This window comes from Gymnodraco acuticeps, unplaced genomic scaffold (genome assembly GCF_902827175.1).
Source record: "Gymnodraco acuticeps unplaced genomic scaffold, fGymAcu1.1, whole genome shotgun sequence".
Lineage (NCBI taxonomy): Eukaryota > Metazoa > Chordata > Actinopteri > Perciformes > Bathydraconidae > Gymnodraco > Gymnodraco acuticeps.
Genome location: NW_022989947.1, coordinates 594,143 through 616,806, shown reverse-complemented (window position 1 = coordinate 616,806; position 22,664 = coordinate 594,143). Strand labels below are relative to the sequence as shown.

Genomic DNA, 22,664 nt, shown 5'->3' with positions numbered 1-22,664 from the left:
TTCAAAATGCCTCACACATGGACCAATAATCAAGAAACACGTTTCACCTGACCAAACACCTGATAGCATAATTGTTGGCTCATCAATCAGGATGTTAGCACTATAAAAAGACCACAGGTGAGTGCTTTCTTACAGCAACAATGGAAGCCAACATGGAAGCAAGAGCAAGAGCAAGAGCAAGAGCAAGAGCAAGAGCAAGAGCAAGAGCAAGAGCAAGAGCAAGAGCAAGAGCAAGAGCAAGAGCAAGAGCAAGAGCAAGAGCAAGAGCAAGAGCAAGAGCAAGAGCAAGAGCAAGAGCAAGAGCAAGAGCAAGAGCAAGAGCAAGAGCAAGAGCAAGAGCAAGAGCAAGAGCAAGAGCAAGAGCAAGAGCAAGAGCAAGAGCAAGAGCAAGAGCAAGAGCAAGAGCAAGAGCAAGAGCAAGAGCAAGAGCAAGAGCAAGAGCAAGAGCAAGAGCAAGAGCAAGAGCAAGAGCAAGAGCAAGAGCAAGAGGAAGAGCTGGGCTGGGCTGGGCTGAGAGTGAGAGTGAGAGGAGGAGGAAGAGTACTCTCTAATGAAATGAAATGTTATCAACCATGGTTTGACGATGAGAGAGGCTGGACAGGGTTCAGCCTAATCTAAACCGATGTACTGTTGCCTCTGTAATCCGGACACTTAGACTTGAAAACAGGTTAGTTACCAGTTGTTAGCTCTGCGTAATGAAAAAAAAGTGTTTATGTAGTTTTGAGTCCAGTTCTTCACTTAGCAGGAAAAATTAGGTGTTTTGCACTTTGGGTGTGTGGTTTTTTGAATTGTGTTTAGTGTTCTGAGAAACAGAACAATAAAAACAAAAAAGTGTGTTAGCAATCGAGAAAAACTCGAGAAAAACTGTAAATGTCTTGATTTTTGTAATGGCTTCCATGTCATGTGACCTATTGGCCCCCAATCCTACTCTGATATTATTTCTACACTGGACACATAAGACATGACTCTTTTCATTGGATTTAAGAACCCCTTTTACATGATAACTATTAAGTATTTGTATGAAGACTTAGCAGTTTTCAATTAAAAACTTTGCATTACCAATGCAGCATTGTATTACTACACTGGACAAATAGGACCAACATATTTTTATTACATTTTAGGGCTTCTTCAAAATGTATGTCACAATAGTCATGTGAACAATACTCAAATGAAATTGAAATATTAATAAAATCTAATAAAAAGAGGTGTGCATTCATTTTGAGTCACAAGGTCACATGACAAGGCAGGTATTGAAAAAAATCCTTGTTTATAGATTGGAAATGTCAGACTGAGTAAGGGTAAGACGGAGAATTCCCAAAGGACATCATTCAATCCAAACATGCAACATGAGCTAAAATCTGAGTACACACACACACACACACACACACACACACACACACACACACACACACACACACACACACACACACACACACACACACACACACACACACACACACACACACACACACACACACACACACACACACACACACACACACACACACACACACACACACACACACACACCACTGCCGTCACAGATATGCATGAGAATATGGCTGTCTGATATGGATGCGTTTAATAATTCAGAGCAAAGCCGGGGTCCCATCTGAGATGTGTTCTGAGGGTACGGTCCTCAGGGAGAGCAGGACAGACGCAGCACTGGAGCTGAGAGGGGGCTTTCAGAGGAGTAAAGACAAATCAATGGTCAGAGTAGTAGTGACTAATAAACCCCCCCTCAGAGGTCTAATACAGGGCTGGTTATAATATCTGTGAGGGCCGTTCAGCATTATGACTGTAATAGTGGAGTGTGTCACTAAATATCACTAAAAATATGTCATTTTTAGTGATATTTTTTAAACATACTATACTATAACCTTTTTTGTGATATTTTCGACATACTAATGCGATTTTTTGTGATATTTTGGACATAATAAACAATGTCTATTTTTTTTATACTTTTGACATTCCATACTATGTTGTTATTTGTGATATCTTTTGGCATACGTTATGTTGTTTTTCTTATATTTTGACATACTGTACTTTTTTTTACTGTACTCGTTTTTATCAGATCTTTTCCACATAATACACTATATCGTTTTTTTTAATCTTTCAGAAATGTTTTACATACCATCATTGGTTGTTTTTTGTGTTATTTGTCTCAACCTTTTCAAAACATACCTCTTTTGTAAAGTTTCAATGACATACTATGCTGTGACTTTATGTTTGACAACATATTATTATTTTTTGTTTGTTAAACTGTAAAATTGCATCTCTTTGGAACACTATACAATTCCTTTTAATATGTTTTACTTATACTACACTATAACGTTTTTTGGCATGCTATGCTAGGATATTTTTCATGACTTTTTATGACACTGTACGCTGATATTTTCCTTATAACTTTTAACTATACTGTCTTTTATTATTGCATAGTATACTATATAATTATTATGGATATCGTTACTATAACTTTTGCATAGTGTACTTGTACTACTCACTATTATAAAGACAATGTTTTATGAGATGACTCATGTTATGCCATTCTTTGCTGACTTTTAATGGCAAAATATAGTATGAGTTTTAAAATACTAAAGTATGACTTTTCACCGGCCTTTATTGTGAAATTCAATAGTATAAAATATCAATTATTTTCACAGCAAACATTCAAAAACACTGTAAAAAAACGGAACAATGCAATGCAGTTATCATCAAATATGAGTTTATTTTTTTATAAATCATTCTTACAAAATTGGCATTTACCTATTTCATTTGTGACCTCTATAAAAGTCTTCTGTTAATTACATGGTAGGAGGAAGGAGAAGGCATCGGGACAGCTGGGCTCGACTGAGTCCATACGGATCAACAGATCTTACTGCTGATTGGTAAAGTGAAAACAGCCAAATCTCTGATAAATAATCCCAAACAGGAAGTGGTCATACGTTGTCGCCTCAGCAACAGTGTCCAAACACAAAGATGAAAACAGGGTTTTGGAATAAGGGAATGGAAGCTGTGACTCATCCAGTGTATGAATGCGGGGCTGTGGGCCCTGCTGCCCGCCTGCTGGAGGCGTCTCGGACAGACAGAGCTCGGCATCTCAAGAACTCACATGTTGATAAAAAGGCACAAATCAAGAACAGACTAGTTTCCAGCACACACGCTGTCGACACTATAAACACCAACTGCCTGGCACATTTTGGGTAAACGTTCCATCTGTTTCCATGCACACAATGATAACTTGCATAATGTTCCCCCTGATCAGGTGACAGAGGCTTTGTAAGCGGATGCAGAGGTTTTCCAGGTGGCCTAAATCACATCCGTCACACTCTGATGGAGCAGCGGACTCGATATACTGTACAGCACGCCAACTGAGGGATGGAGCAGGTCTCTGTTGCCATGTTATCTGACCCGAAAGCAGGCTTTGAGAGAGGCAATTTAAACACAGTGTGTACAGCCTCAGACCCATTACTGTAATGCATGGGGGGAAGAAGTTACAGCACACTCTGAACATGTTTCCATCTGCTTCAGAGGACCCAGCTGCTTATTATTTTCCATGTGTCAGTTGGCGTAGTCTTTATTGGGGACTTTGCAATTTGAATCCCGCACAGAGCCAAGATTGTGCGCCCCAATCCAATTCTAGATCACTGGTGTATAAAATCTTTTAGAGTTAAAACTCAACTCTGGGGAGTTGGGTTTGAGAAAGAGTGTGAGTAAGTTTCCCTGGAAAACCAATGCACAGTGAAACATAACACGAGCTGTGTATCGGCATCTTTGTGGATCAATGTGCAGCGCATAGAAAATAATCAGAATAAATACCACTACCCCCCTCAGCGATGCAGGATCAGTCTTATGTTTGCGCCACGTCATCTTAAATCGTACACTGTTTTGTTTTTTTTCTTCAAAAAATAAATATATGCCTATATACAGTGCTGAGAGGCGCATGGATTTGAAATGGGCGGTGAGCTTTGCGTTTGAAATGTCTGCAAAGCTAGGGGACGCTTGAGATGATCCACATACAGTGATTCAAACGATGGGACATGAAAGGCTTGATTTGGATTCAAACAATATGGTTTTCTAAAGAAGGAGAAATAGGAACCAGATGCACACAGAGTAAGGAGTGTGTTGTTCCCAGAATCACGTTCTGTACCATAGACGAGAGAACGTTGACTGCTGTGACTCGTAAATCTCTCCTGGCAAAACAACTAACACTCCAAACTTGAAGTCGCAGAATGTAACTCCACACATGATATTTAATGCAATGATGAGGGGAAAAAAACACATGATAGTCCTGCTGTTTGATAAATGCTGAAAACCGAGCAATGGCAGCATTTGGATATGACACTTCTTAGCATGAACGACACCTTTGTTGACACTGAAAAGGCTTGCCAATACATTTCATATAATCTGTTCGTAAACAGATAAAAACCAAAGTAAAACATGTGATAATGACAATGTTGATGTAAGCTAATGATTAACACACTGAACAGACATTACGCTGAATGCCTGCCTGGCAGAAAGGCCACTAAAAGCATGCTGCTTTCATTTATGTGTCTGCAAACTAAATGTGAGAGTCGCCTGCGCTCACAGCCGCTGAAGCTAGTAATTTAAGCATTTAGATCTGGTTGTCCAATACCAATAAAGGTCATTTAAGGTGCAAAATGTTAGGCGGTTTGCCGGGGATACTATGGGCGATATGAGCAGATGTTATAAGGGATAAAAAAAGCCCCCCTCCCAAGGCTAGCATCAGCCAGCAGGTCATGTTTGTGGGTCACTGCCTCCACATCACAGCGGTCTCTAATGTTAGAGTGTTTCATCAACAGCTTGTCTCCCGGGAATAAAACTGCACTCCAAATGAAATAGCTTTACCTAATTGAAGCCCAAACATATCTCTGCCTGACAAATGGAAGAGAAAATCTTTTGTCAATTTAATGGCTCCGAGGTCCTCTTATATGTCACGGGGAAAAAAAAATTGTGATGGCATTGGACTGATGACTCGAATATTTCAACACAAGAGCGTCTAGGCATCTCAAAATGAAGTAGGCAACGTGATGTGCAATAAACAATTCTTAAAGGCAGACCCTGATGACAGAATGGCACTGATGCGCTCAGCGTTTAAAAACGGAATCTCTCTACAAGCACTCCTGTGAAATGACGCCGGTCACTAAAGACCTGCGATGGTATGAAATGTTTCTGTTCCTCCCTGTAAGGATAGTGCTGCAGGCCATGCAGGAAGAATACATGGGCGAAACGAGTTTGGGTTAGAAAGCAACGTTATGCTCCATTTCATCTAGAAATGTTCATTATGCTCATTCCAACGGAAGGAAAATGTACTCCGCTTGAGCTTATGGTTGGATGAGCCAACTTTTCAAGGCTCTGCACACACATAAACACAATCACACACGCGCGCGCATAAGAGCGAAGAGTTTGGAGGGGGAAATAAAAGATGATGAAAGTAAGTGAAAAGAAAAAAAAGAGGAGAAATGTACAAATGCCGTGGTGAGTGTGAGAGGAAAATGGGATATGAAAGTAGATATTTTTCTAACTTAACTCAGTGATAACGGGGCAGCGGAGGGACCATTATAAAAGCCATATCAGCACATCAAGGAATGAGCCGAGGAGGGGGGGGGGGTGTTTTCAGGCTCAAGGATGTGTTTTGAATTGCAAGAAATAATGGCTGCTTTGCTATAAAAGAAACCTTGTCGGGCCACTTGATTAACAGGTTGGACACTGCTGTTTACGTTTCTGCTTTGAGAATGGAAATACGACACTGAAGACGCTCTGATTTGAAACCTCTTAGAGAGAAGAGAGTCAACAGTGACACCAGAGAGCTGATTTGTACAGAAATCAAATCAACTAAAGAACAGGGTTTCCTGGGATATGAAGCAGGGGTTTGGGTAGTCCAGTATTACATCCTGATGCAGGCAAGGGGGAGGGTTGCTAGGGGCGATCAGTAGGTGGGCGGGGTTGCCAGGTTTGTGACCGTGTACACCTTCCCTCTTCTACCCTCCTGCACATGTGCCGAGAGAGCAGGAGAGTCAATGTCGTGCTTGTTCGTGTTGTACAAAAAAATATTCTATCCAAGAGTTCTTGTCGTCAGTAGTGTGTGCTGTGTGTTTGCACGTTTGCAGAACATACAGAACTGTTTGGCATGTCCATCAGTTTGTGTACTCTTCTCTGTCTGTCTGTTTGCGATTTCTGTTTGTGTTTTTTGTATCCAAACGCCATCTGCTTGTTTCCTATTCATCCCTCCACACGTCACGTCCTGGCGCTGTGGTCGTTGGCGATGTGCTGAGTGGAAGACAGAGCGGCCCCCCCCGTCCACCCCGCTGGAGTCCTACTACTCCTTCTGCTCTCCACCGAGTCTCTCTCCCGCGCCTCCCCCTGCGTGGGGTCTCCCGCGAGGGGGCGCCGGTCCTGTCAGAGCCTCTCGATGTCCCTGTATTTCTTGCGCAGGATGGAGACCTGGTCCTTGAACAGGACGGGGTCCAGCCTCATCTGGGAGTGGACCAGCGGCATGGCGCCAAACCAGTTGGCGAACTTGTTCATGCAGGTCTGCCGCTGGGCGAAGTGGTCCGGGTCGGCCCAGCGGGAAGCCCTCGAAGACTGGGGGAAGAGGAAGAAGAAAGTTAGCTTCATATTATTACAGCAAATAATGACATTACATTGCATTGAGTTGAGGCTTTTATCAAAGTGACTAACAATAAGTGCAATAAACCGTAAAGATTCAAACTAAGAACAACAAGAACATATTTGATGACATAATTATTACTTTACAGGGGTTTATCTAGAAAAATATAGTGTGAGGGCGCTGATCTTGTTTCTAAGATGTATACTTTCTCACAAGAACATGGCGCCCCTATACAAGATGGCCCCGCAGACGTAAACAACAACGCGACGTCACAGCTCCGTAAACACAAAGCTGTATGCGTCTGACGGTCTATTTGACCTGATTTCATATTTCTTGAGTAATTGTACAGTTTTTGACAAACAGATTTTTTTTAAATGTTACGGGTAATATCGGCATTTTGGTATGAGGGCGCAGTGCCCCTGTTACCCAGATAGGACAACACCCTGCTTTAGATAAGTGATTCATCACCACGGGGTACTGATACTCAAGGATGTACTTCTGCTCTTGCTAAGGGCTGTCTCTCAATTACATGGAGAAATATACAAGGTATGAATTTATATAGCCTGATTTGTGCTGCTGATCTCTAGGAAAACAGTTTTGTCATAATAACCAGTTAGCTAGATAGTTGAGGTAAACCAGTTGACATAACAAGCTTAAAATAATGGTGAACCAGTTCAAATAATAAGAGCTAGTTTGAATGGATAAACAGCAGTAAAGAAGACCTTAAGTAACATTTTACATAATTAACTAAGGGGTATGGTTATCAGTTTGAAATGGTTAGATATAAGGAAATGGCTAAATGGTAAACAAACAAAAAGAAGCTAAACTGTGCTAAAATAAAATGATTAACTGTAGGAATAGTGAGCTTAAACACAAACAATTAAACTGCATGAAAAAGCATTGGAACAATATCCTAGTGTATGCTGTATAACTTGAGATCCACTTCAAAAGCAATTGTTATGAACTTTTTTTTGAACGTGGTGAAGTGGGGTCGATGGGATGGATGTGGGGCCAGACAGAAACCACAGCCTCAGATCATTGGCAGGAAAGAGACGTTCTCATTAAAGGAGAAAGTTCGACAATAACAGTCATCTGCATCCTTTCACTCAATCAGTCACATTTCAGACGCTGTGACAAGAGAACACCATTAATACATGATGAAGGACATTAACGCTTCTCAATAAATCATCAGCTGGATCATATTCTGTATTTGGGAGACTGGAGTCAGACTACAAAACTCTAAAAAGCCATAAAACTGACACGACTCCTCTCTGTGCCTTTGTCTCTGGGCTGTACAGTGAGTGACTTGTCCTGTTTACCCACGGGTCAAAGCATTTTAACAGAATCATTCATGCTGTTCATGGAGCAGCAAGTCATGCTGAGAGGCCATGACACACACTGATGCTGGGAAGACAACAACGATGGCTCCAGCATGAATCACCAGTTATAAAAAGCATAGAATCAAAGAGGATTATATTATAACTCTAAATGTAAGATTCTGAAGAGTTCAATCATATCCTCTTTAATGCAGATCAATTTATTTTTACTCACAAGTGTCCTGTTTCCCTTGGCAGTGTTGAATACCATTGATTCATTTAAAGGTCTCCTATTATACTGTTTTTCATCAATATATTATAGGTCTCAGATATATACAAACATGTCTCTGAAGTGTTTGGCTCCAAACACCAAACAGATCATTGCAGCATCCCATAATCCCCTCTGTTTCAGCCCTGTTTCAAAAGTGCTGATTCTCTGTCTGTTACTTTAGATGAAAATAAGGAGCCCCTCCCCACGCCCCTCTGAGAGATATTTGGTTACAAAGAACACAATGGTGCTCTAGGAGGAGATTCAGGTGATAAGTTGGGGGGGGGGGGGGGGGGGGCTTACCTTGGTTGGTTGGTTACTGTTACACACAGGGCCGCCCCTCCCTACACGCAGATCACGCAGACTGCGTGGGCCTCACCTCGCGGAGGGGGCCTCACCTGAAGCGCAAATGCGGCGCACCTTTATGCGCTTATGCGGCACAATAAGAGCAAGCTCCACTAGCAGTGGATTTTGCACAATAGGTGACCTTTAAGTAATCCATAATACATTTGAAAATGACCTGCGTACAGTCTTGAGAGGGGCTTCATCCACTCTTACCTGTCCCATCATGGTCTCCTTGTACTGTTTCTTCTGTGTGACCTTGATGGGCGGCAGCTTGGTGACGGCAGAGACCAGGAAGTTCATCAGGATGTCCTCACAATTGGCCAGCTGGTCCACCATGCCCTTCAGACTTGTGGGTAAAAAGTTGGTGTAGAGGTGATGGTAGTACCTGCAAGAGAGGACAGAGAGGAGTTAGACATATATAGAAAATAATGATTTGGGTTGCTTGGAAAAAGCCTGAGACCCTAAAATAATGATACATTTGATTTAATTTAGCGTCCACCACAGTGTAAATTGGTCTTGGCATTTTCTAGAACAGCAAAAGTATATTTTCCAATATACATAACATGACCAAACATTAAAACACCAGTACAATATACTGTACAATAGTGCAAATAGGCATGTAGCAGCAATAGTTATAGACATATTAATTAGAGCACATTATTAAAATAGCAAGCGTCCCCTGATTCAATCGTTCTCAGTTAAATGCTTGTTTGGCACAGGCAATAAAAACAACTCATATGTTGTAACTGGCCCTTAGGACCCTAAATCAATGGGAGCAGCCACAACTCTGACCATAGAGGAACATCCCAAAATTCAAAACACATTATGTGTGTGTGTACTGTATCCTGGCCCAAGTGTAACTCCAGTAAGAATCAAAGATGAAAGCATTTCATAGGAAAATAAAGCAGAATAAGGATTTGATTTGCCAACTTTGTTGATGTTCATTGCTTTTTTAATTGCCTCTGTTCGAGAAAACTGTATATCTGTGAGATGTGGTCTGATTACATTTTGTGTTTTTAACTAATTTCCCTTTCCATATTGCACACGTTAAATTGTATATTGATTTGCTTTTACATTCTTCTCTAACAATGCTGACTAAGTCACAAAGAACTGCTTCGACAACTCAATTAAGAAGAACCACACATGTGAGACACCTTTACGTTCCAGGTTGAAGCCTTTGGGCAGAACTCTGATTCCATCAGCAGACTGATTGCTGGTGTTCGAGAACAATCGAGTGTCTGAGTTATTGAAAGCGATTAAGCGTTGGGCTCCTCTGATTGGCTGGCTTCAGCCTAATGGACTGCGGCCGTCACAGCTGAGTGAAACCATATAAAAGCTGACAGCCCTGCAGTGAAACTAAACGCAGGAACTATGAAACGCCTTGTAGCAGACACATTGAAATGTTTTGGGATAAAACATACCAAGTGTCAAAACACTGGTTTCCCGAGGCTGTGCAACACTGAACATCACACCTACTTTTATAATCTACAGATCACCGCATCAAAGTGTTGCATCAAAAGAAAGACGACTGAACACTGGAGAGCAGAGCAGAGCTGTGATCCCCCGTACAACAGAAGGAGAACAGAGCAGAAGTGAAAGAGCATGAGAGGAAACAGCAGAGCGCAGTGAGACAGAGAGGAGGTGTAGTGGAAGTGTTTAATGTGAGGCGTGTTCCGTACCGGTGGTAGATAGCGGCCCCCGTCAGCACCATGGAGTAGTCATTGGTCCATTTGGACGTGTAGCCCCAGCGCTCCTTGTTGCTGTCCCAGAAGTGGCTGCGAGCCGGGTACCCAACGATTCGCTCTGGGAAACTCTGCCACACGGTGAAGGCAAAATCCACCTTGACAGAAAGAAAATACAGATTTCAACATATATGATGCAGAACATGATATTTACAACTAGTAACACATCCTGATAATTCATCTATTTCAAGTTTAGATGAATTATTTCATGATAAAAAATGTATTTTCTTATGATTCATCATTTTTTGGTTGGTTCGAGTTTTTGGGTTGCCAGGTTGGGCAAATACATTTTAAATGGCGTTTATCCTCCTTGAGCAGGACACTTTAATGAATTATTATTTGTCATTCTCTAGTTGATCACGGCAGCGGTTACCAATATATTTTATATGACATACAGTCTTCACAATCGCGTCAAATGAACTACCCCAAGGTACCCCTGTTGTTTATTTCAACCATTACTTTTAAAACAATTAAAACGATTTATTAACTAACTCTTTAATTGATTTGATTTATAAAGCATAAGTATTGCCATATGTATTCTGTCAGTTTAACATTTAAAGACGGACTGCAGGACTTTTTGTATTTTGGAGCATATTGGCGATGTGAGTAACTTTCCCATGCTAGTTTTGTAATTACTCTCCCTGCCAGAGGGGGGAGACAAAAGGTCTACACTGAAGGTTTAAAGCATGACATTTAAAATGTGGGAAATAACATTTGGTTGAAATTCATGTTCTATTTACAGTATTAATTGATCAAAACAAGAAACAAAGGCTGTGCACACTGTAACACACCATAGGGAAAACACAACAGCGGCAAAACCTCATCGAGCACAAAGCAGTCTCCTCTCAGCAGCTGCCTGAACTTCTGAGGACACGATCAAAGCATTCAATCAAATAATCAGATGAGAAGATCTAAAAGTGCTCAGCTGCTCCTCAAACAGCCTGTTCTGCATTACACCACACTGTACTTCACGGAGACTGCTTACATTATGTCAAACCTCACTCTAAAACACAACACACATTTATCTCTTCCTGCCACAATTTGTGCTCACCAACAAATCCCAGAGGAGGAGGAGAAGAGAGATCTGCTTCTCTTCCGCTCTTACTTTCAATGCAAGGCAAAAGCGTAGCAAGGAAAACTCGTTGAACCAGAATCAAACGGAAGTATGGCTGGCATATTTTACAATACATTATTATAAATAAAAAAAAACAGAAAGGAGAACTGGATGCTAGTTTTTATTTTATTATGAATATCTGCTCTGCTTCTCACCATCTTCAGCTAAGAGGAAAACAAGGAGACTGTCCAGAAAGTGATGCTATTTCTCACTAAATTGTATACACATTACTGGCATTTATTTTTCCCAAACCCTAATGTTTGTGAACATGATTCAACTGTCTCCATGTGAGCAACAGGAGTCAATTCATTTTTTCGGTGCTGGATTTTCCCTCCACTGCCAGCTCTGAGTTGCCATTTTGATCCTCGGCACAAACAGCCTTTATGAGATCTAATTCTACCCTGTTTAAAGCAGCATCTGGCTTCCCATGGTGCCACGCCAAAACCTGTCCCCGGGAAACACATGAACAGTCATGTGGAACAAAAATGCCCATAATACTGTTCTCCAATAGGGGATTCGGGAGGTACGGTGTGATTACAGGCGCCACAATGGACAGAAAAGGGAAGAGAAGGGCGGATGTGGATAGGGAAAAAAAATCACTGGGAGTAAAAGTTAGAGTGGTTTAAGCGATTTAAGAATTGAGTTTCAGAGCGATAACTTGAAAACACCAGGGACAAACCAAAAGAGTGATAATAATATAGAGAGAAAATGCAATCAGAGTTGCTTTGGGCACATGGAGAGGGTTTGGAGCTTTGTTTTGTCTCAAGAGGACCAGACTATCGATACAGACAAGAAGCAGCAAGAAAGAGAGCAAACGTTTTCTACTTTATTATATTACAACAAACCTCTGTGGTGGACAACACGGTGTCTTCATCCAGGCTGAGGACAGCGTCGGTCACTATGGTCTCGTAGGGCAGGAAGCGACTGCTCATCACCTGCAGGAGAAACACAGAGCACAGAGGATTAAAACCAGAGGAGTTGGGAGTTCATTTCCCTCATACAGCTTTCATTTGTGATCATTTAGTAGCCTGGAACACAAAAAAGGCAGGAGCAAATATATTTATGAAAGTTGTGGAAAATGTTTGCCCCTTTCTTCATTCAGGTGCCTTTTGAACTAACAGTTGAGAGATGATCATGAATAGAAACGAGAGCCAAATGGAAACAGCTTCATGTCATTCTTACTTCTTGGAGGTTGAATTGAGGGATTTGCTCAAAATATGGGCTTTTTTATCTAACATCTTTCTTTTGAGCTCTGATTTTGGTCTCTACCAACTCCAGAGGGAAAACACTTTAGCTGCCAAATGCTCCACTATGTTTTCCAGCTAACTTTATCTGTTGTTTGGTGCGTGTATAAAGTGTACAGTTTTGGGGGGCTGCCAATTGTGGGCGTAATTAAAGCCAAAGTCCAGCTTTAGAGTTGTGCGAGTGAAACAATACAGTCAATCTGTGTGCCAAAAAAAACAAACAATGAGCTGAAAGACAATACAATGCAATGAACTGGTGATCCTTGTGAGTTCACATGACACTTTTCACGTTAAAGTAGTCAAACGATCCAGAGGTAGTGTAAACACATGGCTTATATAATTGTTAAGGATGATCTTAGCTACCCTGACGTTTTGTTCTTTCAGTTTCTACCTAAGAGAGTGTCGAAAAGCTGAACGTAGGTGGCGAAAAACAAATCTCCAGGTTAATTTTGAAATCTATAAAGAGAGACTTGGCCATTATAATTTGGAATTTAAAAATGCACCACAGTCTTTCTTCTCTGACATCATTAGCAAAAACTAAAACAACGCACGTGCCTTATTTGCTACCGTCGACAGACTAACAAACAGTGACAGTGTCAGTAGCCTCTGAATTTCTATCCACCAAAATTCAGAAAATCAGACAATCAGTCAGTGCCTCTGTATCAGGTACAGCAAATGTTTTGTCCCTGTGTCCACTTAAAATCAATTCAAACACCATGACACAATTTCATCAGATTAATGATAAAAACCTAGAGGACATTATTCAACTTCTGAAATCCTCCTCCTGCTGCCTTGATATTATTCCAACAGGATTTTTCAAAAATGTTTTTCATTGCATGGCCTCAGATCTACTTCATATAGTAAACAAATCTCTTCACTCAGGTGTTTTTCCACAGGCCCTGAAAACTGCAGTCATTAAACCGCTCCTAAAAAAGAATAATCTAGATGCTTCAGTAATGAACAATTACAGGCCCATATCAAACCTCCCATTTCTAGGTAAAATCATTGAAAAAGTAGTTTTTCAACAGTTGAGTAATTTCTTGCATTTAAATAACTGTTTCGATGTGTTCCAGCCAGGCTTTCGTCCAAACCACAGCACTGAGACTGCTCTTGTAAAGGTCTTCAATGACATCCAGTTAAACAGACAGTGGCAGAACTTCAGTGTTAGTATTATTAGATCTCAGTGCTGTGTTTGACACTGTTGACCACAACATATTACTAGACCGACTGGAAAACTGGGTGGGACTTTCGGAAACAGTTCTAAATTGGTTTGAATCCTACCTAAAGGACAGAAACAACTTTGTTTCTATAGGTAAATACACATCTGAGTTGACAAATATGACATGTGGGGTTCCTCAAGGCTCCATCTTGGGGCCTCTTCTCTTTAACATCTACATGCTACCACTGGCTCAGATAATGAAAAACAACAAAATAAGTTACCATAGCTATGCGGATGACACACACATTTACGTAACCATTTCACCAGGAGACTATCCTCCAATTCAAACACTGAGTAAGTGCATTGAACTAATCAATAACTGGATGTGTCAGAACTTTCTCCAATTAAACAAAGATAAAACTGAGGTAATGGTTTTTGGAGCCAAGGCAGAACGTATAAAGGTTAGTGCTGAGCTTCAGCCTGCAATGTTCAAAACAACAGATAAAGCCAGAAATCTAGGTGTAGTCATGGACTCTGACCTGAGTTTCAACGGTCACATTAAAACAGTTACTAAATCAGCCTACTATCACCTAAAGAATATAGGATTAGAAGACTAATGTCACAGCAGGATTTGGAAAAACTTGTCCATGCTTATATCTTCAGTAGACTCGACTACTGCAATGGTGTCTTTACAGGTCTCACTAAAAAATCCATTAGAAAGCTGCAGCTGATTCAGAACACTGCTGCTCGAGTCCTCACTAACACTAAGAAAGTGGATCACATCACTCCAGTTCTGAAGTCTTTACACTGGCTTCCTGTGTGTCAAAGAATTGATTTAAAAAATACTGCTGCTGGTTTATAAAACTTTGAATGGTTTAGGCCCAAAATACATTTCTGACCTCCTGCTAAATTATGAACCATCCAGAACTCTCAGGTCTTCAGGGACTGGACAGCTTTCTGTCCCTAGAGTCAGAACTAAACATGGAGAAGCAGCGTTCAGTAATTTTTAGGGATGTAACGATATATCGACTATCGCGATAAATAAATGTCTCAATACCGTCGTGAGACTGACAAAATATACCGCGTTTTTTTTTTTAAACCTTTATTCAACCAGATGGTCCCATTGAGATCATCAATCTCTTTTTTAAGGGAGACCTTAAAATGTCCAACATGGCAGCAAGTAAGTTACAACATGAACATAACACAATAGATAACAATAAAGGACATCGTATTTACAGGGCTACATGTACATACCTACAGACATTGACAAGTACCAACAGTATATGTACTGTATATCTCGCCCTGTCAATAAGCCTCACCTTCTTGGCAAAAACTGTATTGTTTTTGAAGTGGTGGAGAGACAATGCACAGTTTTACCCACTGCTGTTACCCATGACCAAAGCATATCTCTCTGTCCCAGCAACATCAGTACCAAGCAAGAGAGTTTTTTTCCACAGCAGGGGATATTGTAAACGCCCAAACATCCCAGCTTCAACCTCGAAATGTGGACATGCTCATATTCCTAAAAGATAACCTTGATGATGCTGAGTGAGTGAGTTAGAGTTGAGTTACTTGAAAAACTAAAGTGAAACTTGATTTATTCTATTGCAGGGTCTGATTATTATATTGTTGACACTTTAAAATACTACTATCCTACTAAAATGCTGTACAAATCAGATTTATTATTTAATAAAGAAAAAAAATTCAAGTAAAAATAAAAAATAATTCACATTTTTTTCTTTATTTTTCAATATCGCGATAAATATCGTACCGTGGACTTTTTATCACGATATTATCGTACCGTGAGTTTTTGGTATCGTTACATCCCTAGTAATTATGCTCCAAATATCTGGAACAAACTCCCAGAAATCTGCCGGTCCGCTGCAACTCTGACTACTTTTAAATCCAGGCTGAAGACTTTTCTTTTTGCCGCAGCTTTTAATTGAACTATTCATATCTTAAACTGCACTGTAACTTTTAGCCATGTATTTTTTCTTTTAATGTTTATTTTATTATCTTTGCTTTTTAATGACTGTTTTTAAATGCCATTTTCTTAATGTGTTTCATTTTTGTAAAGCACTTTGAATTGCCTTGTGTTGAAAGGTGCTATATAAATAAACTTGCCTTGCCTTACCCAAAGCTCAGGAGTTTTTAAATCATATACACTGGCAGAGCTTCACCGGGAGATACATTTTCTAAAAACTTTTCTGCTTCAACTATCAACTCTATGTATTTTTGATGACGCCTTAAAGATTCACGGGAGACAACAAGCCATCGCATCAACAAACAACAGCGCACAGAGAAGAAGAGAAAAGCCAATATCCTACGCTTTACTGCCCTCCCATTTCCAACAGTGATAAAGTGCTGATACAAGTTTCCATTACTGCCGCAGGCTCGTCTTTCTCTTTTAAATCAATAAAAACACATAAATGCAGCAAGACACATACAGCATGATTCATGTGTCCTGCATATGGGATACGTTTACCGCTCCGATCCACCACTGTTTATAAACCGAGTGCATTTATCTAACGGCAAATTAAACCAAACATTACATGACAGTCCTTGAATATTTACTGGAAGCACAGAGAGTGATGGTGTCCGGGGCCTGGTGGGCGGATGTAGAGAGCAACATCTTGAGGACATTTAGACGGGGAAGTCTCTCGGTGTGTTTCTGTGATGAAAAGCGCTCGGATGAGAAAACAGCAGTTTCTTGTTGACGAAGTGTGTGTGGTGGTTGCTGGATGTGTGCTCGGGCTTAAACAACCTCCCACACAAACAAGATGCAGCTCACGAAACATAACTTTAATGGACGTAGACACAGATACACAGTTTAAACATATACACACTAACAGCCTGTTATTCAGTTATGGAGCACAGCACTGAAGGTCAGGAAAATAAGAAAAATGTTCTTTTGAATCGCCGCCTAAACTGAAAAGCCCTTTTATTTACATTGGAGGATAGTCAGTGTTGAACTTCTTTCTATATCAACTCCTGGCATTGTCTGCGTGATGCGTTCAAGCGCGGTGACTCACTCTCAACAGGTCTTCATCACTCCTACAGCCGACGGCAGCAACAAACACCCAGAGAAAATACTTTACTGTGGAGCTGTGAGGAGCCTGTTTTCCATTCTGGTAACTGCAGATAATGATTTATTTTTATTATCGACCAACTGTTAGTGTTTAAAATGTCGTAAAGTATTGAAAAAGGCCCGAGGTGATGTCTTCAAGATGCTCATTTAAGCCAACCAAAACTTTAAAGACTTTAGTTTTAGAATTACATCAGTTAAGGGGTTAAATCACCTACACCAGAGACAAGTACATCAATACCTAATTAAAAAAACATCCTCAAATGTATAACGGTCATGATTTGCTTCAGTGTTTGGGTTCTGACTCATTTGATTAGCTGTTGCAGGATGTGGCTAAATAATAAATAAGCTTTTTTTATTTTATGAATCGTCAGGGCCATCAGCTTGCAGTATTCAAAGCTGTCATGATTTCATTTTCCAGACGTCTAGCCGGTGTTCTTAAGGCAGCACTTAGTTTGAGGTAAACAATGGTGATGAAAGATAGAGAGAGCAGCAAATCTTTACAATTTGAAAAGCTACAGCTCGGTATGCCATTACATAATAATTTGTTATTGCTGCAAAACCAGTCTATTCTGATTCATGGAGGAAGAAACTGATTCTGATACCGATTTTGTATTATAGTCCAGGCGATATTACCTACAAATGTTGGTAAAAAAAAGAGAAATAGATTGCATTCACATATCAGTTGACTGGGCAACATAATACAAAATAACTGTATTTAATACTGTTAAATACTAACAATAAAGTGTTTAAAGGTCCCCTATTATACTGTTTTTCATCAATATATTATAGGTCTCAGATATATACAAAACATGTCTCTGAAGTGTTTGGCTCCAAACACCAAAGTGCTGATTCTCTGTCTGTTACTTTAGATGAAAATAAGGAGCCCCTCCCCACGCCCCTCTGAGAGATATTTGGTTACAAAGAACACAATGGTGCTCTAGGAGGAGATTCAGGTGATAAGGTGGGGCGGGGGGGGGGGGGGGGGGTTACCTGGTTGGTGATTGGCTAATGGTTACACAAGCCAGAACATCGTTATGACATCATAAAGTGGCCAAAATCTGATCAGCTCATTTACAGACAGGTTTTTATATAAATGGATCAGGACAAAAAGTGAGCAAATCTTTTTTTCTGAAACTTTCAGAATCTCTTTACACAGAGGGGGACACATGTTTATGTATAAATGACATGAAAAAGTGGATTTTGCATAATAGGTGCCCTTTAAAACCTGATTTCTAACTTTTAGAGCAGCAGATGTTCATGATTCATTTGTTTAAAAGTTTGTGAGATCGGTTTGCTGGATAGCTCAGTTGTTAGAGCTGATGGCCAATAGAAGTGTCCGCTGCCATGTAAGCTGGTTCGAAACCCTGGCCCACCGAACATGTCTCCCCTCTATCTCCTCTCATAACCCTGCATCTCCAATAAAGGCACTCTCTGGCCCAAAAACATCTTTAATAAAGAAAAATATGAGATCCATTTGGTGATGAAAAAGGCAGATTGAACATAATGTTGCTTAAATGTCATAAATAGGCAACACAATAAGGTTTTTACTGTTTTTACATCTAAAGCCATACAATTAAGTATGAATCATGGATTTCCATCCACCATCTCCTACAGCGGAGCCTTGATTTCTGTGTTTGGGCTCGTACAAGTGCCATTTTGGATTCCTCTTCTCCCCAAAAACCCACCAGAAGCAGCACCAGCATCTCAAAGTTACTGTCTCTCTCAGTTAACAAGGTCGGAGGAGCCAAGTCTAGAGAGTGACATTAGTATTAACAAAGAGACAAGGAGGGAGAACATGAGAGTGGAGAGGAGAGATTCCACTGTCACTGCTCTAATATCCTGCAGGCCTGTAGAGAGAAACTATCCCATGTTTTTCACTGGAACGTGTCAGCGGGAATACCAGCGAAGAAGAGTTAGAGACAAGAGGGGAGAAAGTGGCGGCGAGACAAAAGCAAAAAGGGACGAACAAAAATAAAGAGAGGATGAGAGGCTGGTGTTTCCAACTCCCCGATGGTTTGTAACGTTAGAAGTGTGACACATTAGCCCGGGGCTTCTTGGTGCTCTCCAGGAATGTGAGCTCTTACTGCAGGAATCAGCCTCCAGCGCTTCACCTCCTCTCTAAAGGACAGCAGCAGAGCAGGGAGAGACGAGGACCACCCGTTTGTGTAAACCATATTAAGCGCTGCAGGGATTCTCACACGGCTTAAATCAACAGTCCTAAAGCAGCCTTTTGGCCAACTTGCCAGAGAGACAGAAGGAGGGACAGAGAGAGGAAGAGAGGGAACACTGTTGATGATAAGGTGGTGTTATTCCATGTTGTTCTAACTTTCAACAAATTCCATGACAAGAGACACGCTAACAATGTTTGTCAATCTTAAAAAGGCTCAGTGATTTCCAACACAGATGGCCAATTTTTGCAATATGCACTCAAACTGGAGTGAATGCTCAGGACTATTTTAAGCTGCGGATTTGGTGCGTTGGTGAGAATTCATGGCTGTGTGTGACTCAAACTACTCTACAATGGCAACGTGGAGACATTGGATCAGAATTTAGGCCTTTATGCTTGGAAACTTTGCAGAAAACAAAACGTAAGTGTTGATTGAAAAGAAAAAAAGATAAAAAAAAGAAATTGGGGGAAAGGATCCATCAGGGGACTAAGAGTTATTAAAAAAATTCAGGCTCAAGTTTTGAGAAGACTGTGTAAAATAAGAGCGAAAAGGGGAATGAAAAGATGGATTAAAAAAAGGATGAGAAAACGATAAAGAGGGAAAAGAGAGGACATGTAAATGAGAGAGGGGATGAAAGAGACAGGGATCAGTAAGAAAGAGTCAAGCAGAAGAGATGATAAACTCTCTCTCTCTCTTTCTCCCTCCGTGGGGTGGAGGAACACAGCTTGCCTCGCCACAGTCAGCACAACAAACCACACACACACACACACACACACACACACACCACACACACACAACACACACACACACACACACACACACACACACACAACACAACACACACACCACACCACACACACACACACACACACACACACACACACACACACACAACACACACACACTACACACACCACACACACACACACACCAAACACACACACAAACACACACACACAAACACACACACACACACACACACACACACACACACACACACACACACACACACACACACACACACACACACACACACACACACACACACACACACACACACACACACACACACACACACACACACACAGCCTGTTTTGCTCACTTTCCACGGTCACACAGAACCCTCCCACTGTGATTGACAGCTTGGGAGAAAGCACTCGGAGAGGTAAACCATAAACCCAGCCTACCGCCGGGTGACTGACACTGATGTGGAAACCACTTCCTCTGATTGGCAGCTGAAGTTAAGTCCTCACTAAAGAAGGTGGAGAGAACTGTATCGGATGAGTCTGACATCCCCAAATACAGATGAGCGACCAGATCCTGTTTCCTTTTCCAAAAAAATAACTCAGATCAGCGTTTAGAGGCCAATATTCACCCTGTGTCAACGTCTGACCTTTGACTCTGACAAGCAGGGGTCACAGGGAGGTCAAGAGAAACACAGAGAGCCCTTCACCAGGGAAGAGTCTTCAGCCTAATATGGTTGCACTGAGGCTGGGAGCTTAACTTCACTCTCCTGTGACAGTGTCAGTCATAAGAACACATGAAAACAAACTAATCTCCAGACTGACATGAGAACATCTACTGAGAAAATTCCCTTACTCATGGTAAACAATCCTTTTTTGAGTCATTTTTTTTTTCTTTTTTCCCCCTGTGTACTTGAGATATTGAGAAAACAGATAAAGTTAAGGTAGTGATGTTGGTGAAAGACAACAGAGAAAGCATAATAACTATTGTATAACTACTCTCTAGTGGCAGCTTATTAACTGAATATATTGAGACTCTTCATAGTACAGTATGTTTGAATAAAAACAAGTTGTTTTAAGATATCACATTACTGATTGGGCATTTTGACCCTTAACAACAGTCATCTTTAGTTGAATCTCTGAAAAGTATATATTTAAATAAAGATTTTATTCTTATACTAATACTTTTTGTGATATTTTTTCCCTGTGTACTTAAACATATTGAGAAAACAGATAAGTTGACGTAGTGATGTTGGTGAAAGGAGATGTCAATTAAGCAAATAGTCATTCAACACAAAGCATAATCTACAATTATTCGATAACAACTCTCTATAACTGAATATATTTAGATTTTCATTGTAAGTTTGAACAAAATATTTAGAATGATTGAAATTCTGATTTTCGAGCTTAACAAAAGTCATCTGTTGAATATCTAAAAAGCATATAAATAAAGATTTTGTACTCATGCATTTAGACGGCTGCATAGATTTGAGGGTCATGAGTTATTAAACACATTTAATAAAATATAAGCTGAAAAATAATTACATCCGTGTCTCGTCTTCTGGACTTGTATTTATTGTGTTTATCCAAAGTGCATTTTGATAAATCAACTGTGACTTATTCCTCCAGAGAGATTGTGTGACTCTTCATTTAATTATGATTAAAGAGCAAAATGCAATAAAAACATTAAGGATAAATAAAAGCCACTTAGCGGTTATTGCCTCCTTATCTTTCCTAACAATATGCATTAGCTTCTCGCCACGCTTTGCCCCCTCCGATGTATATTATTCCTATTACTAAGCTTTAATTGAAACCACAAAAAATGTCCTTTAATGGAATCAGTGCAGCACAAATCGAAACTCATTAACTCCCAGAAACTCTCCGACTGAATGAAATGGGCAGAGATACAGTAGCTTTACACTTAGAGAAAATGCATAAGAAGAGCTGTGTAATTAGAAATGATAGTGATCACATCTTAAGGGTAAAAAAAAAGGGTTTAGTCTCACCTTATTCTCCCCCTCGATGACGATGACGGGCACAGATGTGGCCGGCCAGCGGTGCTTGGCAGGGAGAGGCTTGTCACAATTCCACAGGACAATGATCTAAAAGATGGAAGAAAAGGTTTTATTATCACCTGCAAATAACTGAATTATATCTAATTTGATTCTCTAACCTAAACAACTCGCAGCACTTCCAAGCTAGCTGAACATGTGATATTTACGGGACCTAAGGCCAGCAAATGTCACCGTATTACAGACTGATTAAACGTTAAAGAGCCAGAAGGGCAACTCCAGTGATAAAATAATTCCAATTATGGCTCCAGGGTGGTTCATAAAAATTCAGCGCTTAACCAATCATGTCCCATTGTCACATATCATTTCTAACTACCACGTTTCGCTGAACACTTTTCCGGCCCATCTGATCTCACTCCACATGACCGTTAAACATGAAAGACTAATGTTTTATCATGCTTGGACTGCTGTTCAGCGACATTCACATTTCACATGCAGTTTAACCTGCTCCCATCCACTGCAGTTCAATTCCAGACATGTTAATGTTTGATGAGAAACACACACATACACACACAAAACATGACCTCCATCTGACCTTACACACAGTCTTCCATTCTTATATCTCAGCAAGTTTTATAGTTTTGTGAAAAAGTTTGATTAACCACCCCTTCCCCAAACTGGCTATTACTCCAATCACAGCCTAGCAAACTTAGCTTTGCATCACAGGGACATGGCAGGCCCATCAAGCTTGAGTTTGGTCTAGTAATACAAATATCTAGATATCAGACTCAAGATGCTGCCTATTCAGTGATATTTGCTCACCTGGCTAATACG

At 40.5% G+C, this 22,664-nt stretch overlaps 1 protein-coding gene across 1 annotated transcript in view; it reads right to left on the bottom strand.

Moving 5' to 3' along the window:
* Positions 1-2,708: 2,708 nt before the first annotated feature.
* Positions 2,709-22,664, bottom strand: part of LOC117542614 (exostosin-1b-like) — a 121,656-nt gene continuing 101,700 nt past the window's right edge. Inside the window, 5 exon segments of the mRNA XM_034210395.1 lie at positions 2,709-6,606; positions 8,774-8,945; positions 10,240-10,400; positions 12,262-12,351; positions 21,825-21,920. Of these exon segments, the coding sequence (XP_034066286.1) occupies positions 6,421-6,606; positions 8,774-8,945; positions 10,240-10,400; positions 12,262-12,351; positions 21,825-21,920 (705 nt within the window). The 3' untranslated portion in view covers positions 2,709-6,420.